The 16922-nt window shown below is 29.2% G+C and overlaps 1 protein-coding gene and 1 long non-coding RNA gene across 4 annotated transcripts in view; one reads left to right on the top strand and one right to left on the bottom strand.

Moving 5' to 3' along the window:
• Positions 1 to 1624: 1624 nt before the first annotated feature.
• Positions 1625 to 16922, bottom strand: part of LOC111626175 (thyroid hormone receptor beta-like) — a 27870-nt gene continuing 12572 nt past the window's right edge. Inside the window, exons 1-2 of one of the 3 annotated variants that reach the window (XM_023369485.1) lie at positions 11179 to 11480; positions 1625 to 3445 (exon numbers count right to left, since the gene is read on the bottom strand). In XM_023369485.1, the coding sequence (XP_023225253.1) occupies positions 2085 to 3445; positions 11179 to 11248 (1431 nt within the window). In that variant the 5' untranslated portion in view covers positions 11249 to 11480 and the 3' untranslated portion in view covers positions 1625 to 2084. Of the gene's footprint in view, positions 3446 to 11003; positions 11043 to 11178; positions 11481 to 16922 lie in introns of those variants that run through there. The other 2 variants (XM_023369488.1, XM_023369486.1) reach the window with 2 other exon arrangements.
• LOC111626177 lies at positions 9552 to 10966 on the top strand. Its single transcript, XR_002756839.1, has 3 exons — positions 9552 to 9745; positions 9821 to 9946; positions 10075 to 10966. It is a non-coding gene; the product is annotated as an uncharacterized LOC111626177 (long non-coding RNA).

Here is a 16922-nt window from a genome sequence, read left to right as displayed (position 1 = left end):
CAGCAATGGTTAACTAACTATTGGACCCCCCCAGTAAATTCTCCAATGCTAGCCATAGGAGGGTAGAATAACAAATTCGTTCGTGGCTAATAAACACGCACAAATTTACCGAACGTTTATAAATTACTTATTACAATTTTTTTATATAAAGTATANCATAAAATAAAACTATAAAATCATCACGTAACGAAGGAAGGTTTATAGAAAATACTAAAAACGTATTTTTATACGTAAAATAGAAGAAAATTTCAATTTTAAAATGAATTTTTTAAAGGATAAAAAGGTATGATAAATGAGCTACACGAAAGTATTGACTCGTATTACTTCACATAGCAATTTCGGATCCGAACAGCCTAAATTTTAATTCCAATTGTAAAAAAAAACCACCCTTTAATCTAAAAGTATAATATGTAAATTATATAAAAATTCATAAAGTAAACTTTTACATAAATAAAGAAGATTTAAAAAATAAAAAAAAAATAAAATACTTAATCTCATTTTTAATGTGGAATACATTAAATTAAATTTCATATACAAATTAAGGTTCAGCGAACTAACTTGGTGCTGGAAGCAGTGCTCGGAGGCCAGGTGTGAGGTGGCATTTTTTTTTTTCTTTAAAGTTTTGTGGTATTTTTTTTCTACTCTCTTTGATTGCGTGCAGAACGGTAGCCGCAGGTGGAAGCATAACACCTGTCTGAAACGGGATAAAATTTGTGGGACCAACTAGTTCGTTATAGGACATTGTAGAACGGTTGAGACCCATCAAGATTTTAAAGTTCCATTAAAGGAACACGTACTGTATCGAATACCAGACACGTTAACAAGTGAGTGTGTATGTGTGTAGATCCATTTACTTATGGGTACTGTACATGGCAGGAAATTCTTTCTTTAAAAAAAATAAAAATAAAAAAAAAACCCCTATGATCGTAAACACACTATTAAATTATCAGGAAGGACTAGAACCGGATTTCTTAGAATAAATCTCTAAATTAAAAAAAAAATAAAGATGAAGATAGGGTGGAATTTAGTCTAAAAGAAGCTTCGACCTTAATGGTGATTCCTGTTAATAACCCCGAATTTTAAAGGATTCTGTACGATTTTACTGATAAAAGTTGTTAGGAAGATTAATTTAAAAAGTATTCTGTTATAAATTTCCTGCTTAGCAGGTGAATTATATTAAAAACTAAATAAATAAATAAAAGATATATATATTTTTTAAATTAATTAGAAGATTTCAATGAGAGAGATAGAGAGAGGGAGATAATAAGAAATATTCAAATAAGTCCTTCTAAAAATCAAGTTCTTATTAAAATTTTATAAAATAATTAGATGATCTTCCATACATAAAATTAAAATAATTAATTTAATAATTGTAGGCCCTGTAAGTGTATTCACTCCAGTTTTCCTATAGAGAGCCCACATCATCTTTATTAACGATTTTATTTAATAAAAAAATAGGAATCACATATTAAATATTATATTAAAAAAAAAGTCTTTTTAGCCATTTTCAAAAACCCAAACCGCCAAAAATAATAAATAAATAAATAAAAATGCATTCTAAAATTAAGAATTCATCACAGAAGCATAAATAATTTTATTATTAATATTATTATTATTGTTATTAATTTTTTTTTTCTGTATGAGAAATGACAAAACCTGAGACAGTAAATGCAAATGTGCTTAATTTATCAATAGAAAATTTCTGTTAAATTCTTTTGTTTTTGTGTGTGTGTGTATAATTTTTTTTTTAAAAAAAACCTGTTTTATCTCTCGTATACTTTTGAATCACAATTTAGAATTGTCTTCCCTTTGGGATAAATATATATTTATATATATATATATAAGAGAATAAACTTTAAAATTAATTTACAATCACTTTGATAAAGATCAAAAAACACGAATTTTTTGAATCTTTTTTCCTCCATAAGAATTTAACAAAGACTTAAATAGTTGAAGATTTCCTCTTGAAAATCCATCACAGCTAATTAAAAAAGATATGCATCTGACTTTGTGAGATCGTAAATTCTTTAAATGGACGGATGAAGATATAATAGGTGAAGTCTTTTTGGATTTTTATAAGAATCTCAACTTCTTATGGGTGTAAATCTTTCGGAGCCTTCGCTCGAACTAGATTCTTCTTCTGGTGAAAGTGGTGAGATAGGTCCTACGATCTGCAATGCATCCTTCCTCATACACCATGGCCTATGAAACACGCTACTCACCTCTAAACTAGACGATGTCATGGGTAAAGATTCGATACTTTGATTGCTTGCACTAGATACGATTTTCAAAGAAGATAAACGTTGTTGGATCTCTTCGAGTTCCTCTTTGGCAAGCCTTAAATGGTAATCTGTATGGGCATCTGCTAGTTCGCGTAAATCCGGAAGCCTCAAGAGTAATTTAGGATATAGAATTGTAGTGTTTTCTGGCCCGTATCTCCAGTTCATGTAACTCTTCATCAATATATAAAACCTCTCTTGCTCGGATGCCACCACATCCACTTTATCTAGACCCTGTCTATCCGGACTTAGAAGAACAATAACTAGTAATAACATTATTGTAGGTTCGTCTGGTTCTAGTTCTTTCACACTGTATATAAATTTCATGTGTTTTTCGTATAGTGTCGGCGATACTAACTTTTTCATGTCTTCGAACACCAGTATGGGCGAATCTCTATATAAAGATTTACGTTTATCGGGCCAGCAGCAGTGCCTTTCGTCGTAAGCGTAGGCTCCTCTTATGAAACACAGTTCTAGAACACCAGTTCTTAAAAGAACTTCTTGCTCGGCTTGAGGAATCTTTGAAAAAGAATCGAGTCTTTGAGCGAAATGTGCAAATTGCTTAATAACAGTAAAAAACATATCAAGTATTTCAGTTCTAGTCCTTTCTATGCTACGATTCTGTAGCTGATCACTAAACGATATATCTCTGTAACTCATTTCGTACGAATTAACTAGAATTTCTATTGTTCTAACATCGTCTTCGCTTAAATATTTACTTAATTCGTTAACATCTGGTTCGTATTCTACGATACTTAAACGTCTTTGCCTCATTCTATCGCCTTCAGCAGCAGCAGCTTCTTGCCTTTGCCTCTTTTCCATTCTGCTCCTCAACAGTTGCATCCTCTCTTCTTCTGTCATCACCCATCCCTTCTCCATTCCTATGGATACGCATTTTTGGAATCTGCAATACTGGCAACATTTCCTCGAACTTATGGTGATTTCACATTTGCCTTCGTATGGGCAATGGAAATTTTTGTACGCTTCGTTTTGGACGGATCTTCGAAAGAATGCTTTGCAACTATCACACGAAATACCACCAAAATGGTAACTTTTGGCACGATCGCCGCATACACCACATACTTTAGGGGGTTTTCCGGATCCTCGGCTGCACTGATCCTCTACGTTTGCTGCGCTGTTATTGCCATTGGGAGGAACACTCATTCCTGAAATCAAAACACATAAAATCACTTACGTAGATAGTTTGTATCTAATAAATGCTATTAAATTATAAATTTTTATAGCTTTATTTATTTTAATTATATAAAAATTATCATATGTAGTAATATTTTAGCCCGGTACTTAATATATAATTATAAAAAAATGATTATTTGCATAAGTTAAACAGGTATCTCTACTTGACTTTTTCCTTTTTTTTCAATAAAATAAGTGTTGTATATCTCACCAATTATAATAAATTTTAATAATAAATAATATTTACATGTTTTTAATGTATTATTTATTAAATATTATTATTTTATATTGGAAAAAAGTATATAAATATTTCATTCTATTCCCGATACCAAAAGATTCGTGTTATTCCAATGCAAGAAATCTATCACATTTTAACTAGGTTTATACATAAAAACATACATTTATGCAATTCAAATAAGAATATTAAATAAAAATATAAAAGTTAATTAATAAAATATAATATTTTCTTACNTTTTCCAATAACAAAAAGTTATATTTAATAAAATATAATATTTTCTTACAAAAATTAGCATCTATCCGTCAAGAATATCAAGTTAATTAATAAAGAATGTAACAAGTTTAGTCACCTTCTAAGCGATTTAGCGACTAATTTTAGAATTTAGAAACGATTATAAACGATTTAGAGACTATTTACGATTGTAAAAACATTAAAAAATAATCAAAAATTTAAAAATTCCCTACCGTAATCAACGAAGAAAGTTTCTAACCATTACATAAAGATACACTCTTCTGTTCGTGGATGTTTTCTTTATACCATACTTAAATATACAGTTAATGACGACACATACAAATTTTTTAGATTTCAAAACCAGGTAAATAAATATCTAGATTATATCCTATAATTATATCATGATGAATGCTTGTTTAGGATGACAACTTTCACGGAAAGTTAAATGAGAAATTACCTTCGTTACAAAGAGATATTACACACCTTTCATAACAATTTCTACGTGTCTGTAAAGCTTATTTAGTTTCATATTTTTCAATTTAAAAGGTTTCCATATCATTTACTAAAATAAAAGTAAATAATTAACAATTTCAAAAATTAATATATATATTTTTTTGCATAGAAACCTGTTAACTACTTAATTGTTAATGGTGATTATACTGTAGTTTGAGATAAATTCACTGTATTTAAGATGTACTTAAGTTAAATACTTTAATCATTTTGATTTATTTTAAGGATTTTTTAAGATAATTTTAATATTTACATTCAATTTTATGCTGTTATTTTTTCTTAATATATTCATATATGTTAATACCAGGCTGTAAGACATTATGGCCTATCGTGTGCTATTATGGAACGTATTTCTATTAAAACTCACAAAAAATACCAAAAAAAATATTTTAATTTGTATTTTTAAAGCTTTATTCCGCATACTGTGAATGTAAAGTTACTTTAAATATATATATATTCAATTTATAAGTGATAAATTTATACTAAAGATCAGTTCTATAAGCTTACAATTTTATAGATTTACAATATTTATTTTATAGGATAACTGTAATACGATGATATTTATAAATGAAGTTATTCTAGAAACATATTTTAAAGTATGTATGTATGCAGATATGTATGCACGTAAACAATGAGCTAGCATCATTTAAGTTATATAACCCATTAATATTCGTGCTCTCTCATCACACATTGTTATTTTTTAATTTAATCTCTCTTATTGAACAGCAAGAGTTCTTTGTTCTCTCATTTTATCCTCCAAGTATAAGAAAAGTGGCAATTTAAACTATAATTACTTAATGAGCTGCTTCCATTCCTTAAATAGAAATCGAAGCCTATACAAACACAATTTATATAAATATCAGCAGAAAGTGGAGCTAAACTGAACAATTAACAGGAGAAAGTTAAATTATACTGGAAGGAACTAACCAGAAATTAAAGCTGGATCTAAAGGTAAACCGAACAACCTTCAGAATTTGAAACTCTAGTCTGTAGGACTTGAAAATAAACTGAACAGCCTTCAGGACTCGAAGGTAGAGTATGTTTGAACATTCATAAACAAGATTTCAAGCGAGAAACAAAGAAGGGAACACACAATACAAACAATTGTAAATAAAATTAGAAGCTACAACTGGAAAACCGAGAGCAAAAATTGAAGTTCAAACTAGAAAATCGTAAGAGGTAGAACCATAAATGGAAGATGAAACCACAACCGAACAGTGTTAAGCAGTAGTTAAAGCCATAACTGAACAGCCATAAGCTATGATTAAACACACTACTGTGTGTAGATAGGCCATAACAGTCGATACAAGACAATTAATTTAAGAGCATAAAATGATAGATTCAGTAGATTCACCGACAAATTTAACTCTTCAACACTTAAAGCTACTCAAAAAACACATAAATATCACCAAAAAATCAAGCTTAAGTAAGTTACTTCTATTACTTAAAACAAAAATTTAACTCTTCAACACTTAAAGCTACTCAAAAAACACATAAATATCACCAAAAAATCAAGCTTAAGTAAGTTACTTCTATTACTTAAAACAATAATATTTTATAGACAGTTAAAATTGAACGTCCTCCAATACATGAATATATTCGGAAATTGTTGTATAAAGATCTCTCCAAAAACAANACTTCTATTACTTAAAACAATAATATTAAAAAAAAAAGAAATCTGGCAATGTTTATTGTGTTTTTAAAAATTAAAATATATTTAAATTTCCATGTATAAAAATCGATCTTTATTGAGTTTCTTATAATTTGAACACGTTAAGCGATTTCCTGTATCGAATTACCAATGCAGAATATTCCGCAATTAAACATAAAGTAGAATCGATTACATGTTGTACTGTACGAAGCAATGCCGGATGTTATACCTAAACATTTGCATATAAAGACGCAAAATACCCATTTTATGACTCATACGTATCAAAAATACACGAGAGGACCCAAATCTTTTCGTTAATTAACACTAAAAAAAACGCCTTTCTCTAACGTAGGCTGGCTTACGTTTATTCAGTTCGTCATCAAATTAAATCGGAAAATTGATCGAATTTATAATTATAAATTAATAAATATCGTTTTAAATATTAAAATATATATATATATATATCTAATTTCTCAAGCAGTTTTAACAATATAAATAAATAAATAAACTCGAGAAAAACAATAAAAATTTATACATTATGGATCATTTGTAATGAGGAATTTAAGCCATTTATCACGAAAATTATGGACCATTTAGTTTCCAAATTTTCCTCTACACAACAGGTTAAGGTGTTAAGTAGTCCGACTTATAAACAACGGCTCAAAAGTTAATTAACGCAACAATTAATAGCGTTATTTATCCAATTTCCACGTTTTACAATTAAATTTACAATTTCAATTCGGGGAGGAGTGCACGAAAAACACAAATAAATCTCGGTTAAATTATTTTTGGACCACCCCATACATTTTAATGCATATATCAAGACAAGAACAAGAAAGAAATTGGTATGGTGTAAGGTTTTTAAACTAAGAATAGAAGATTTTTCTAGTTAAAATCTCGAAAATATTTAGTTGTAAATGGGGAAAATTAATATTTTTCTGGTGTTAATTGTGAATAAATTAAAAGAATGGTGTTGAAATATTACATTTATGATCTTTATAAAAGAGGAAGTGGTGTGACACACTTTGATCTATCGACAGACAACGTATTAAATATTACTTTAATCACTATCATTACGTGTTCCTTAATAAATTCGCTAAATGACCGTAATTACTCAATGTCAACAATTAATAACTGATTTATGAAATAAAATTTTTCCCTTTTTTCCCTAAAAAAACAAAAAAATTACAATAAATATCCCGGCTGATTTTTACTGTTGGAAAATTCTTACAATTTATATATTTATAATTTTAATCACCATTTAATTAATTTTATTATTATTTAAATACGTTAATTACAATTTTTCAGAAGATTATATAAAAATTAAATATATAAATATACGTATATTTTAATTTTAGAAATTTCATTTCGTCCGTCCGTTTGTTTGTCGTAAGAAAATGAAGTAGGAACTTGGATAAAGAAATATTAAATACGAATTTTGCCATTGATAAAATGAAAAATATTAACTTAAAAAAAAACAGAATTTTTATATTCAATAGAGAGATTATACACAGATTTACCGGTTTAATGTATAATTATTATGGAAATTTAATCGATATTGAATAATAATAAAATAATTTAGTTGTAAACATACTCGAAAATTTACATGACAACTTTAAAAAAATTCAAACAGGAAATTATATTAAAAAATAAATTAATATTTATTTATTTATTACTGATAATAGAGAAATGTATATATTTATCAACAGATAAATTCGAAAGTTTAACTAAACACCTAACATTATACTGTACTTTTTTATCCTATCTTTTTACTAAAAAGTTAATACATTTTCTACATAATTATATATTTATTTTATACACATAGAAGTATAAATACTGCCACATTTATGCCTATAACTACTGTCCACGCTTATACATGTATAGGCATATTCATATCTTTGTCTACAACATATGTATACAGATGTAGATTTACATATCTTTATACATCTATAACTTTGTACGGTACGTCTCTACACTTGTGTTTTTCTACTGTCTTTATCTCTATCTATATAGTCACCTATGTTTATGCATATCCATCTCTCTCTGTATACAAATTTGATACATGTATAGATGCATATACATCTATATGCCAATACTAATGCAAACTCCCATTAATATTTTACTTTTTCTCCTAGTAATTTTACACCCAGCACCCAAAAATCTCCTAACAGTACACTCGTGGGCCGATAATTGATAAAACTTAAGTGGATTTACGTATAAATTACGCGACTATAATGTTAATTTATAGTTTATAACATTAAAATTGGATATAAAAAGGCAGTTATACGATGAAAACACGTTAAAAACGGATTAAAACCTTATTTTAATAGTTACCCGCAATTAACTTTAGTAATTACGCGATATAAGCGAAGATTAAAATGCATTAACGAGTGAGTTAGAGAAGGAGATTATAAATATTCCCGACAGTTAAGATAAAATGCCAAGTATGAGGTGTGAAGGAGTATCGAGTTGGCCTACCGCATTGTAAATGGGAGCTACCGTAAACACCTCGAAATCCTCACAAAACCCTAGCTCTAGATGTTTGAATAATTTTATAGTAGTAGTTTTTCTTGACCTAGCGGGTTTTCCCGACCCGTGGGCATCGAAGGCCGAGGTTACAGCTACCCCACCTATAAAACACGTCTTGTACAAACCAGAACCATATGTAATTTGTAGGCCTTTGACGGGGTACGGGACGAAGCGAGTAGAGATTGATGTAGACAAATAAATAAATAAATAAATGCCCAAAATATTCATTAAATATTCCAAGACCAGTTGATTAAATTAAATGCCTATTTTTACTCTTTTAGAGTCTTTTATTTTCCTGACTTTTAAGTCTTTTATTTTTAATTTTCTGCACAAAATAAAAAAAGTGTACGCGCATATTTCGCTTTCGTACCGGTTTTTTCGGCGTATAAACCTCTAAATCCCTATATTTTTTTTGTAATTAAAATACAAAACACGATTATTTCTCGTCTGTAGTTTGATATCTTGAACAGTTTCCGTCGTTAACTGTGTTAACTTTCAAAAATCTCTCGTATCTTGCTACTTTTTAAGCGCTCGTTTTTCGAGTATTATCAGTTTAAAACATTATTAAATACTCAATAAATTATTAGATTCTATAGGCGAAAAGTCTTCTTTTTTTTAATTTAATGAGTTTTCTTTCGTATACAAATTAATGACAAAAAAAGTTCTACCTTAAACAGGCCTGTACCAATCGGTATTATTTATCTATAGGTCGAGCCAGATAAATACGTAATAAATCAAAATAATTACAGGTACAATGAATTAAAATCTAAAAATGAAGAAGAAGAATTCGAATAATAAAAAAGAATTAATAGTTTTTGGGGGGTTTTTTCTGGAACAAAACGTGTCATTGTCTTATTACAGATAAAATATTCATTTAAGATTTACTNAACAAAATTTATGTATTATTTTACACCACTAAATCAATATTATAATGTACTAACAAATTGCTAATAATGCTCATCTATATTTCTTGATGGAATTTTAATAAGAGAGGGTCTTTATTTATCAATTGCAGCTCCTGTTCCATTTTGGCATCAAGAAACTATAGTCAGCCTATCAACAGTGGAAGGCTTTTTACTTTACAACTCACTCATTCAGATTATCATATCTAATGTACCATCATCTCTCATATTTTTTCTAAGTATAAATATGTATAATTAATTTAAATTAATTTTCTGTTTTTTTTAGCTCTTATTGCCTTCATTAATTGCTATAGCGTAAAATTAGCAACCAGAATTCAGAACATTTTTACAGCTGTTAAATTATTAGCAGTTGTTATTATTGTTATTGGAGGTGCAGTAAAAATGGCAGAAGGTAAGATTCTAAATTAAATATATCTATTATTTAATTATAAAATTATAAATGCATATATTTAAAATTCTAAAATATAAAAATGAAATCTTTTCTCATCTATAAAATTATCCCTTTTTAATATCTTAAAGGTAATACGCAGAATTTAGTTCCCGATTTTGAACACGCAACGACTTCATTTTCAAATATTGCCACGGCATTTTATTTCGGTTTATGGGCTTATGAAGGATGGTAATATAAGCTGTTTTTATTAAATGTTTTTTTGGTAAAAATATAAAAAAAGGTGTAATTTTGATCTATTGTAATTAATTTTGGCTAATGTTTTCATCAAAAGAATTTTTGTTAGTTAACGGAAAAAAGCCTAAATAACTTCAGAGTTTTTCAAAAATAAATTTTATCATTTTCATAATTCTGATACTTTCTACAATTATTATTTTAATGAAATTTTTCAGAAAACCAAATCATATAGCACACTCATTATATAACTCTACTTACAGTAAAAACTTTAAAAAATTCAAACACTTTTGGGGTGTACACTTATCATTAGAAGTTAACAGAAATTCTCTTGTCAAGTATGATGGACTACTTTATATGAGAAAGTAGAGATTGAAGAATTGAGAAGAGTACAGATTTCAAGAAATTCAAGAAGAGTAACTAATATTTCTACAAATTCTACAATACTATCAGAACATAATTGATGCGCGATAATACATTTTAAATAACAGGCTCATTAGATCATTACTTCCAATTGGATAGTAGAATGTCACACGGTCACTATGGAAAGCTTTTACACAATGCAACTATCTTTCCTTGGGCCGCAATTTGAAAAAATTGTAGACATAAATTCCCACTATCGTCCATCCGTCCATCTGTCTTTCCTTAATCTCGAGAATGGAGTTAGATAGATGAAAGACGAGACTAGACATTTAAACCTTAGGAACAGGAGTTAATAGAAATAAATAGAATATTTAGCATAATAAAGATTGATCATTAAGAATACATATTTTTTATAAATATTTAAATTTGTTCTCCGAAAGTAAAAGTAATTAAGTTAATTTACCTGGCGAAGGAAGAATGGACCAGCACCAGGGAACATACACCATATATATTTGTGCTAGAAATGTTAATTAAATGGTAAATGAATGCAGATTTTTATGGTAGTAGCCACTCTCCATAAATCGATTATAAATATTTAAATTTGTGATCCGAAAGTAAAAGTAATTAAGTTAATTTACCTGGCGAAGGAAGAATGGACCAGCACCAGGGAACATACACCATATGTAGATACCAAGGACATAAAGTCATCCAATCTAGAATCGGTCAACTGGCCGAACCACCGGCAACACTCTTCGTCTCCTAGAGTCTTCATCCGATCTTTCACTAAACAACCCCTGTTAATTTCTATAACTGTGACGTCATAAATATCTACCTCCTCCTTGTGCGATACCTTTGACAGTTGTACCGATATAACTATAGAGATGTACAGTACACACGGGCCAAGCTATACTTTATAGCTGTGCCGTTTTGTTTGACGCAGCATTTGCAACTGCTGGTGTCTAGAAGACCACGTGGTCTGGCTGCTAGCTTATTGGATGGTTAACAGCAAGGCCTTTATCCCATCCGGAGGCCTTGTTTAGCCCCACACAACGTCCTTCGCTGGTATGTGGATGGTGTAAGATATCTTTCTCCCTTCTATATAACGAATTTTAAATAAAATAAGGATGGAAATTTCGTCTTACGGCTAAATACTTTATACCACTCCAACTTTAACCTTCTCTACTTAATAAAATCCCCGTGTATTACTGTATATTACCTTAAAAATTTTTCTTACGGTAAACTCGAAATGTTATTATTAGGCCTATATTATTTTAAAAAATTAAAAAAAAAATACTTAAAACAATTATATTTTTTTCTCCGTTTTATGACTTCGTTCATCACGAATTCGGGTGTGTGAAGATACTTTTTAATTTAATTCACTTGAATCTAGACAAGGCCCAACCCCAGTCCAAGACAACATATAGTTATGCCCCACCCTTAACAGTCACGACTGATATAGAGGTTGTACGTGTAAAAACAACCTCATCTCCTACTCATTAGAAGGGAACATTGACATTCCAATGATATTAAAAATCTGGATTGAGATCGTGTAACTTAATTTCATACTTTAAAAAAAATAAGAGATATTTATGTACCATAATATTATAGATTTCAGAGATATAAAAGTAAAATTAAGACATTATTTTTATATACAAAAAAAAATAGAAGCTAGATTAGAGATTACAGATGCATCCTCTAAAGGAATAAAGAGTATTCTTAATATAGTTTTAAAGATTTTTTACACTGTAAATAGGCGAAAAATTGAAGAAGACGGGGCCGAGTTTTATAAGTTAAAGTAATGAAAGTGTTCGAACGTTTCGTCTTACTACTAAGTGACCTTTGACTTCGGTCAAAGAGCATCGATTCTTAAATTACGAATATCATCACACGATACTTGTGTAGTTGCACATGTATATTGGTTAAGTGTGATTAAGAATAAACAGTAGTGTAGTAGGAGTCGGTGTAAGTAAGGTTCATTTCTGTCACCAGTCTCCACCTACCGAGACAAAGAGCCTTAAGGCAAAAAACTCTCACCAATAGATCTGTACAGATGCTCCGTCCTGATTCCATTTTCTGAAGTTGGCCTATACTGTAATTTACGTTTGACAATGACTATTCAGTTCAGAGCCAGCGAAACAAGGTTCCTATTCTATAAACCAGTTTCTTACGCTTTGCTCCCAACACGTGACAAAACAAGGACAAAACATATTTTTGTGTCTTTTTCTCTCCCCCTTCGTCGTACGTAAGAATCCAAAATTAAGATTGACTGACTTAAATGGGCTAACGTCTAGTTTTATAAATATTTTCAAACGTTCCACTTAATGGTCACTTCGATGGTATATAATTCTTTCCCTTCTTGCATGGTTAAACCTCAGCTTTTATGTCATTTTAGATGAATGGTGTTAAGTTTGAAACTGAATCAATCTTATAATATAACGACGTAAACAAAGACGGTTTATGGAGGTTAGATTAAGATCTAGTTTTTGATAGTTTTATAGAAGCAAAACAGGATTTGTAATAAATTGAGATATATTATTTTAATTGTTTCGAAGGGGGTACAGATGACAAAACACTTGATACGTGCTTAACATATAATTAATATTCAACAGAAACGTATTATATATCTAGTATACGTCATTTCTAGATCCTATCGTCTCTCATCGATCCTCTAATTAAAGTTAAATGATCTTATTTCTCGATTTTTTTAAACACTTTCAACGATTATTTAGGGATGTAAATTAATACAATGATGCTTTCGAGAAGGTGAAGAAGCTTTAAGAAGTGCTTATCATAACAGGAAGTGTATATCACCTCACCAGGTGAGGTTCAATCACAACGATATCTACTTTAATTGTAGTCACGGATTTTAGAAGGTCACGTCTCCTAGGTAACCAGGTAAGGAAGTGTGGGCGTCTCGTGAATGTTACAATTGCATCACGCAATGGCTGACGCCCCTTAAGACACATGATCTATCGTGACAAATATGTTTATGAAGTGTTCTCGTATTTTAATAAATCCAAAATGATGATGGTTTCTAGAGATCGTACGATTTAAGGGCATCTTTTTTCTATCTTTATGACTATTTATAAGCTTAGATAACATAGAAAAATATATAAAATTACGTTCAAAATGTCGAGTATATCTCGTAGAGATTGATAAATTCATATTTTAATATGAAAATCGGCACTAATTTCTATGAAACATTAGTTTAGTGCTTATATTTAAAGGTACCGTGCACTTAAAAAACACTAAAACTAATCCATTTTAATGTGTTATAAAACATTCATAACACTAAGAACTTGTGTGAAACAACATTTAATACTGGAAATCAGTATAAAAATAGAAATAAAATACTAAAACTGTGTACTTTTCACAGTCGAAACACGTCTTTTAAGTGTTTTTTTAACACTACCGTTTTTAATATAAAGACATAACGAATACCGAAACGTGAAACACAAGCCTACTTTATTGACATTTGAAAAGATTATTTGTAATAGATTTAAACGTGATTTTCCTGTGATTATATACAAAGAAATTCTTATTCAATAGCATATTCTAGAAATCGGGAATTATATAAAATGGAACAGGAAGAAAATAAAATGATCTAAAATATATCGTTTAGTGTTAAAAGAAAAGAAATCAAATAAAAGAAGCGTGTAATGACCCCCAACACATTCAAATAAGGCCATATCTTCAATTTTTAACTCGGAAAATTCATAAAAAACTATCATTATTCGACTATAAAAATCATTTTATTAATTGATTTAATAAAATAATCGAGTATAAATTAGTAACATTAAAATATTTAATTAAAAAATTCTATTAATATATAAATGGAAAAATTAAATCATAGAATTATAAACAGTAAAATTCTAAAGATAGAATTACATCGTCTAAAACAATAATGAAAAGCTGAACAATTTTTAGCTACAAAATATAATAAACTACTTAACACAGGCCTACAATATAATGATTTCTGGAGTTACCTGCAAGAGACCATCGTCATTTCTAACCATCAGCACATTCGAAGTAATAATTATCATCCTCTTTAATGTTAGTTATCAGCACATTAAAAGTAGAGACGAGGCTTATTTAATTCTACATCGAAGACACTAATACTTATTTCAGAATATTTATATCATCCTCTTGGAATCCAACTAACATCAAATCGAAATGTCTTATTTCTAATAAATATTTATCATCTTTAACTATAATATTTACAGTAGACGAAAGTAATAGATGTTACAATTATATTCATTTCTAATATTAGCATAAATTTAAAGTATAAATAAAGTAAATTTCGATGATGTCGACGGTAGTTTATTAAAGATACGCGTCTATATTTTGATGAATATCTCGGGTAGAAGTGAGAGCGGCAGAACAACCTCCACCCCAATAATCGTGTTGTTTTTCCCCCCTTCTACTCGTTTTACTAAGCAACCTTGACAGTGGTTGTAGAAGGACGTTACGAGGGACGTACTAAAGTATAACCCGGACTTATCGAGTTCTCTAACCTCTGTTGGTATTCATCTTTCAAACTGTAGAGCACACCTATACCGGTAGAAAGGTATAGCTTTAGCTTATGTCACGTTTGATGACACTGACCTCACACATTACGAACACCGAGTGTTAAAGTAAATATTTTATGTCTTTATACGTATTAAAATTATAACTTTCTTTATAAATTTTGTTTCGACTTAATACTTATTTTCTTCTATTCAAAAAATATACGTTAATAAATATAATTCTTACCTTCGTAGGGTGATTTATACGTCACGTTTAAGGTAATTCACCGTTAGAAATCGTTACAAAAGAATTAAATAAAGTAATTTATGATACTGATATATATATATATATGTCTATATATGTTATATTATCCACGTCATTTTTGTGCTTATTTATTTCCCTATACTAATAAATAATCAGTGTATTAGTATAATGGCATTTTATTCGAAATATTTTAATAAATAAGTTAATTTAATTGGTAATTTAGGTAAATAATTGGCAAAATTTTCATCTACTAAATTCTCATTAATTAAAATAATATTAAAAATTAAAATTCCTCCTCATTTCCTCTGATGATCCACAAGTTATAAGAAGTAGTACGTGAGCCATACTTTGAAAAACAGAGAATAGGTGCATAATCAGAAAGAATTCTCTTAGAAATCGCATAAATCAAAGAAGAAACTCTGAAAATTAGAATAATGAGGCAAGCAATATAGCTAGACTTACCAAGAGGATGATATAGATGTTTATGATACCACCACCACCACCACATGTGCCTCAAGTGAAGGGCATTCATCATCTGTGGTAACTGTGGTAATCTGTAAAAAATAAAACCACTTTGTCCGCGGTACCTGTGGTAATCTGTGGTAAACTTACTGTCTGAAGATCTGCAATAAAGTGATTACTAGTCGTACACTCATATAGGTTAGACTTTTCCTGTAGGATCTGGCATATTTCCAGCCCCGAGTGGTGTCCTTCTTTCATTAATGAAATTTCCCAACAAATTTTTAATTTTATTCATATTTTCTACTTAATAATAAGGTAAAATTTAAAAAAAATCGTAAATAAATGTTGATAAATAGAATTTATTTTCGTTAAATTTTCTCTGAAGCACCCATGAAATCTATGGATAATATATCCTAAGATATTTACAAATTCCAAAAATTTATTTAAATATTAAAAGCTAAATACTCTATTAAACTAATTATAATGATAATTTTTCGATTTATATCTCCAAGAATGATCATTTTAGTGTCGTCTCTTCTATAAGAAGAGCAAGAGGAGTGATTAATAGCAGTTAAATCAATTAAATTTTTAGTTAAAAGTTGAAATATGCTGATGAATTCATCTGGAAATCATTCTGCTCACCTACGGAGGTACCTCCACTTGTATGCTATAATGAGCAATGGAGTGTTAGAAATGCTTTTCAGGAGGGGGTTGATTCGAGTATTTTATCAAAGAACCTTCTTGCTACAGATTGGTGTCGTCTCTGCGGGAGTACAATCCACCAAGACTCGAAGACAATTTAATACTTGTATTCTAGAATCAATGATAAATTACCTACAACACTTCACTTCATCAGAATTACTACCAACATTGGATTAGGAATTCATCCGAATTTTATACGGAGATATCTGATGAGAAATGTTACTATTTTAAGTATGTCCCTTTTGGAATTTTATTTATGAATTTTTAGAAAATTTTAATTTTTTTTAATGAAAATTCATTCTAAAAGGCAATAAAAATTGATGTAAAAAAACGGTTAAAATTTGTAATTTTTTAATCCTACTTTAAATAGAATTAAAAACGTTCTAATTACAATTAAATACATACAAAAATTGTCAAAAATATAATACAAAAAAATGTGGAAACAATT

This window comes from Centruroides sculpturatus, unplaced genomic scaffold (genome assembly GCF_000671375.1).
Source record: "Centruroides sculpturatus isolate CEXI.00-Female unplaced genomic scaffold, Cexi_2.0 scaffold472, whole genome shotgun sequence".
Lineage (NCBI taxonomy): Eukaryota > Metazoa > Arthropoda > Arachnida > Scorpiones > Buthidae > Centruroides > Centruroides sculpturatus.
The sequence above is the reverse complement of the archived record's forward strand: the minus strand, read 5'-3'. Positions and strand labels throughout refer to the sequence as shown.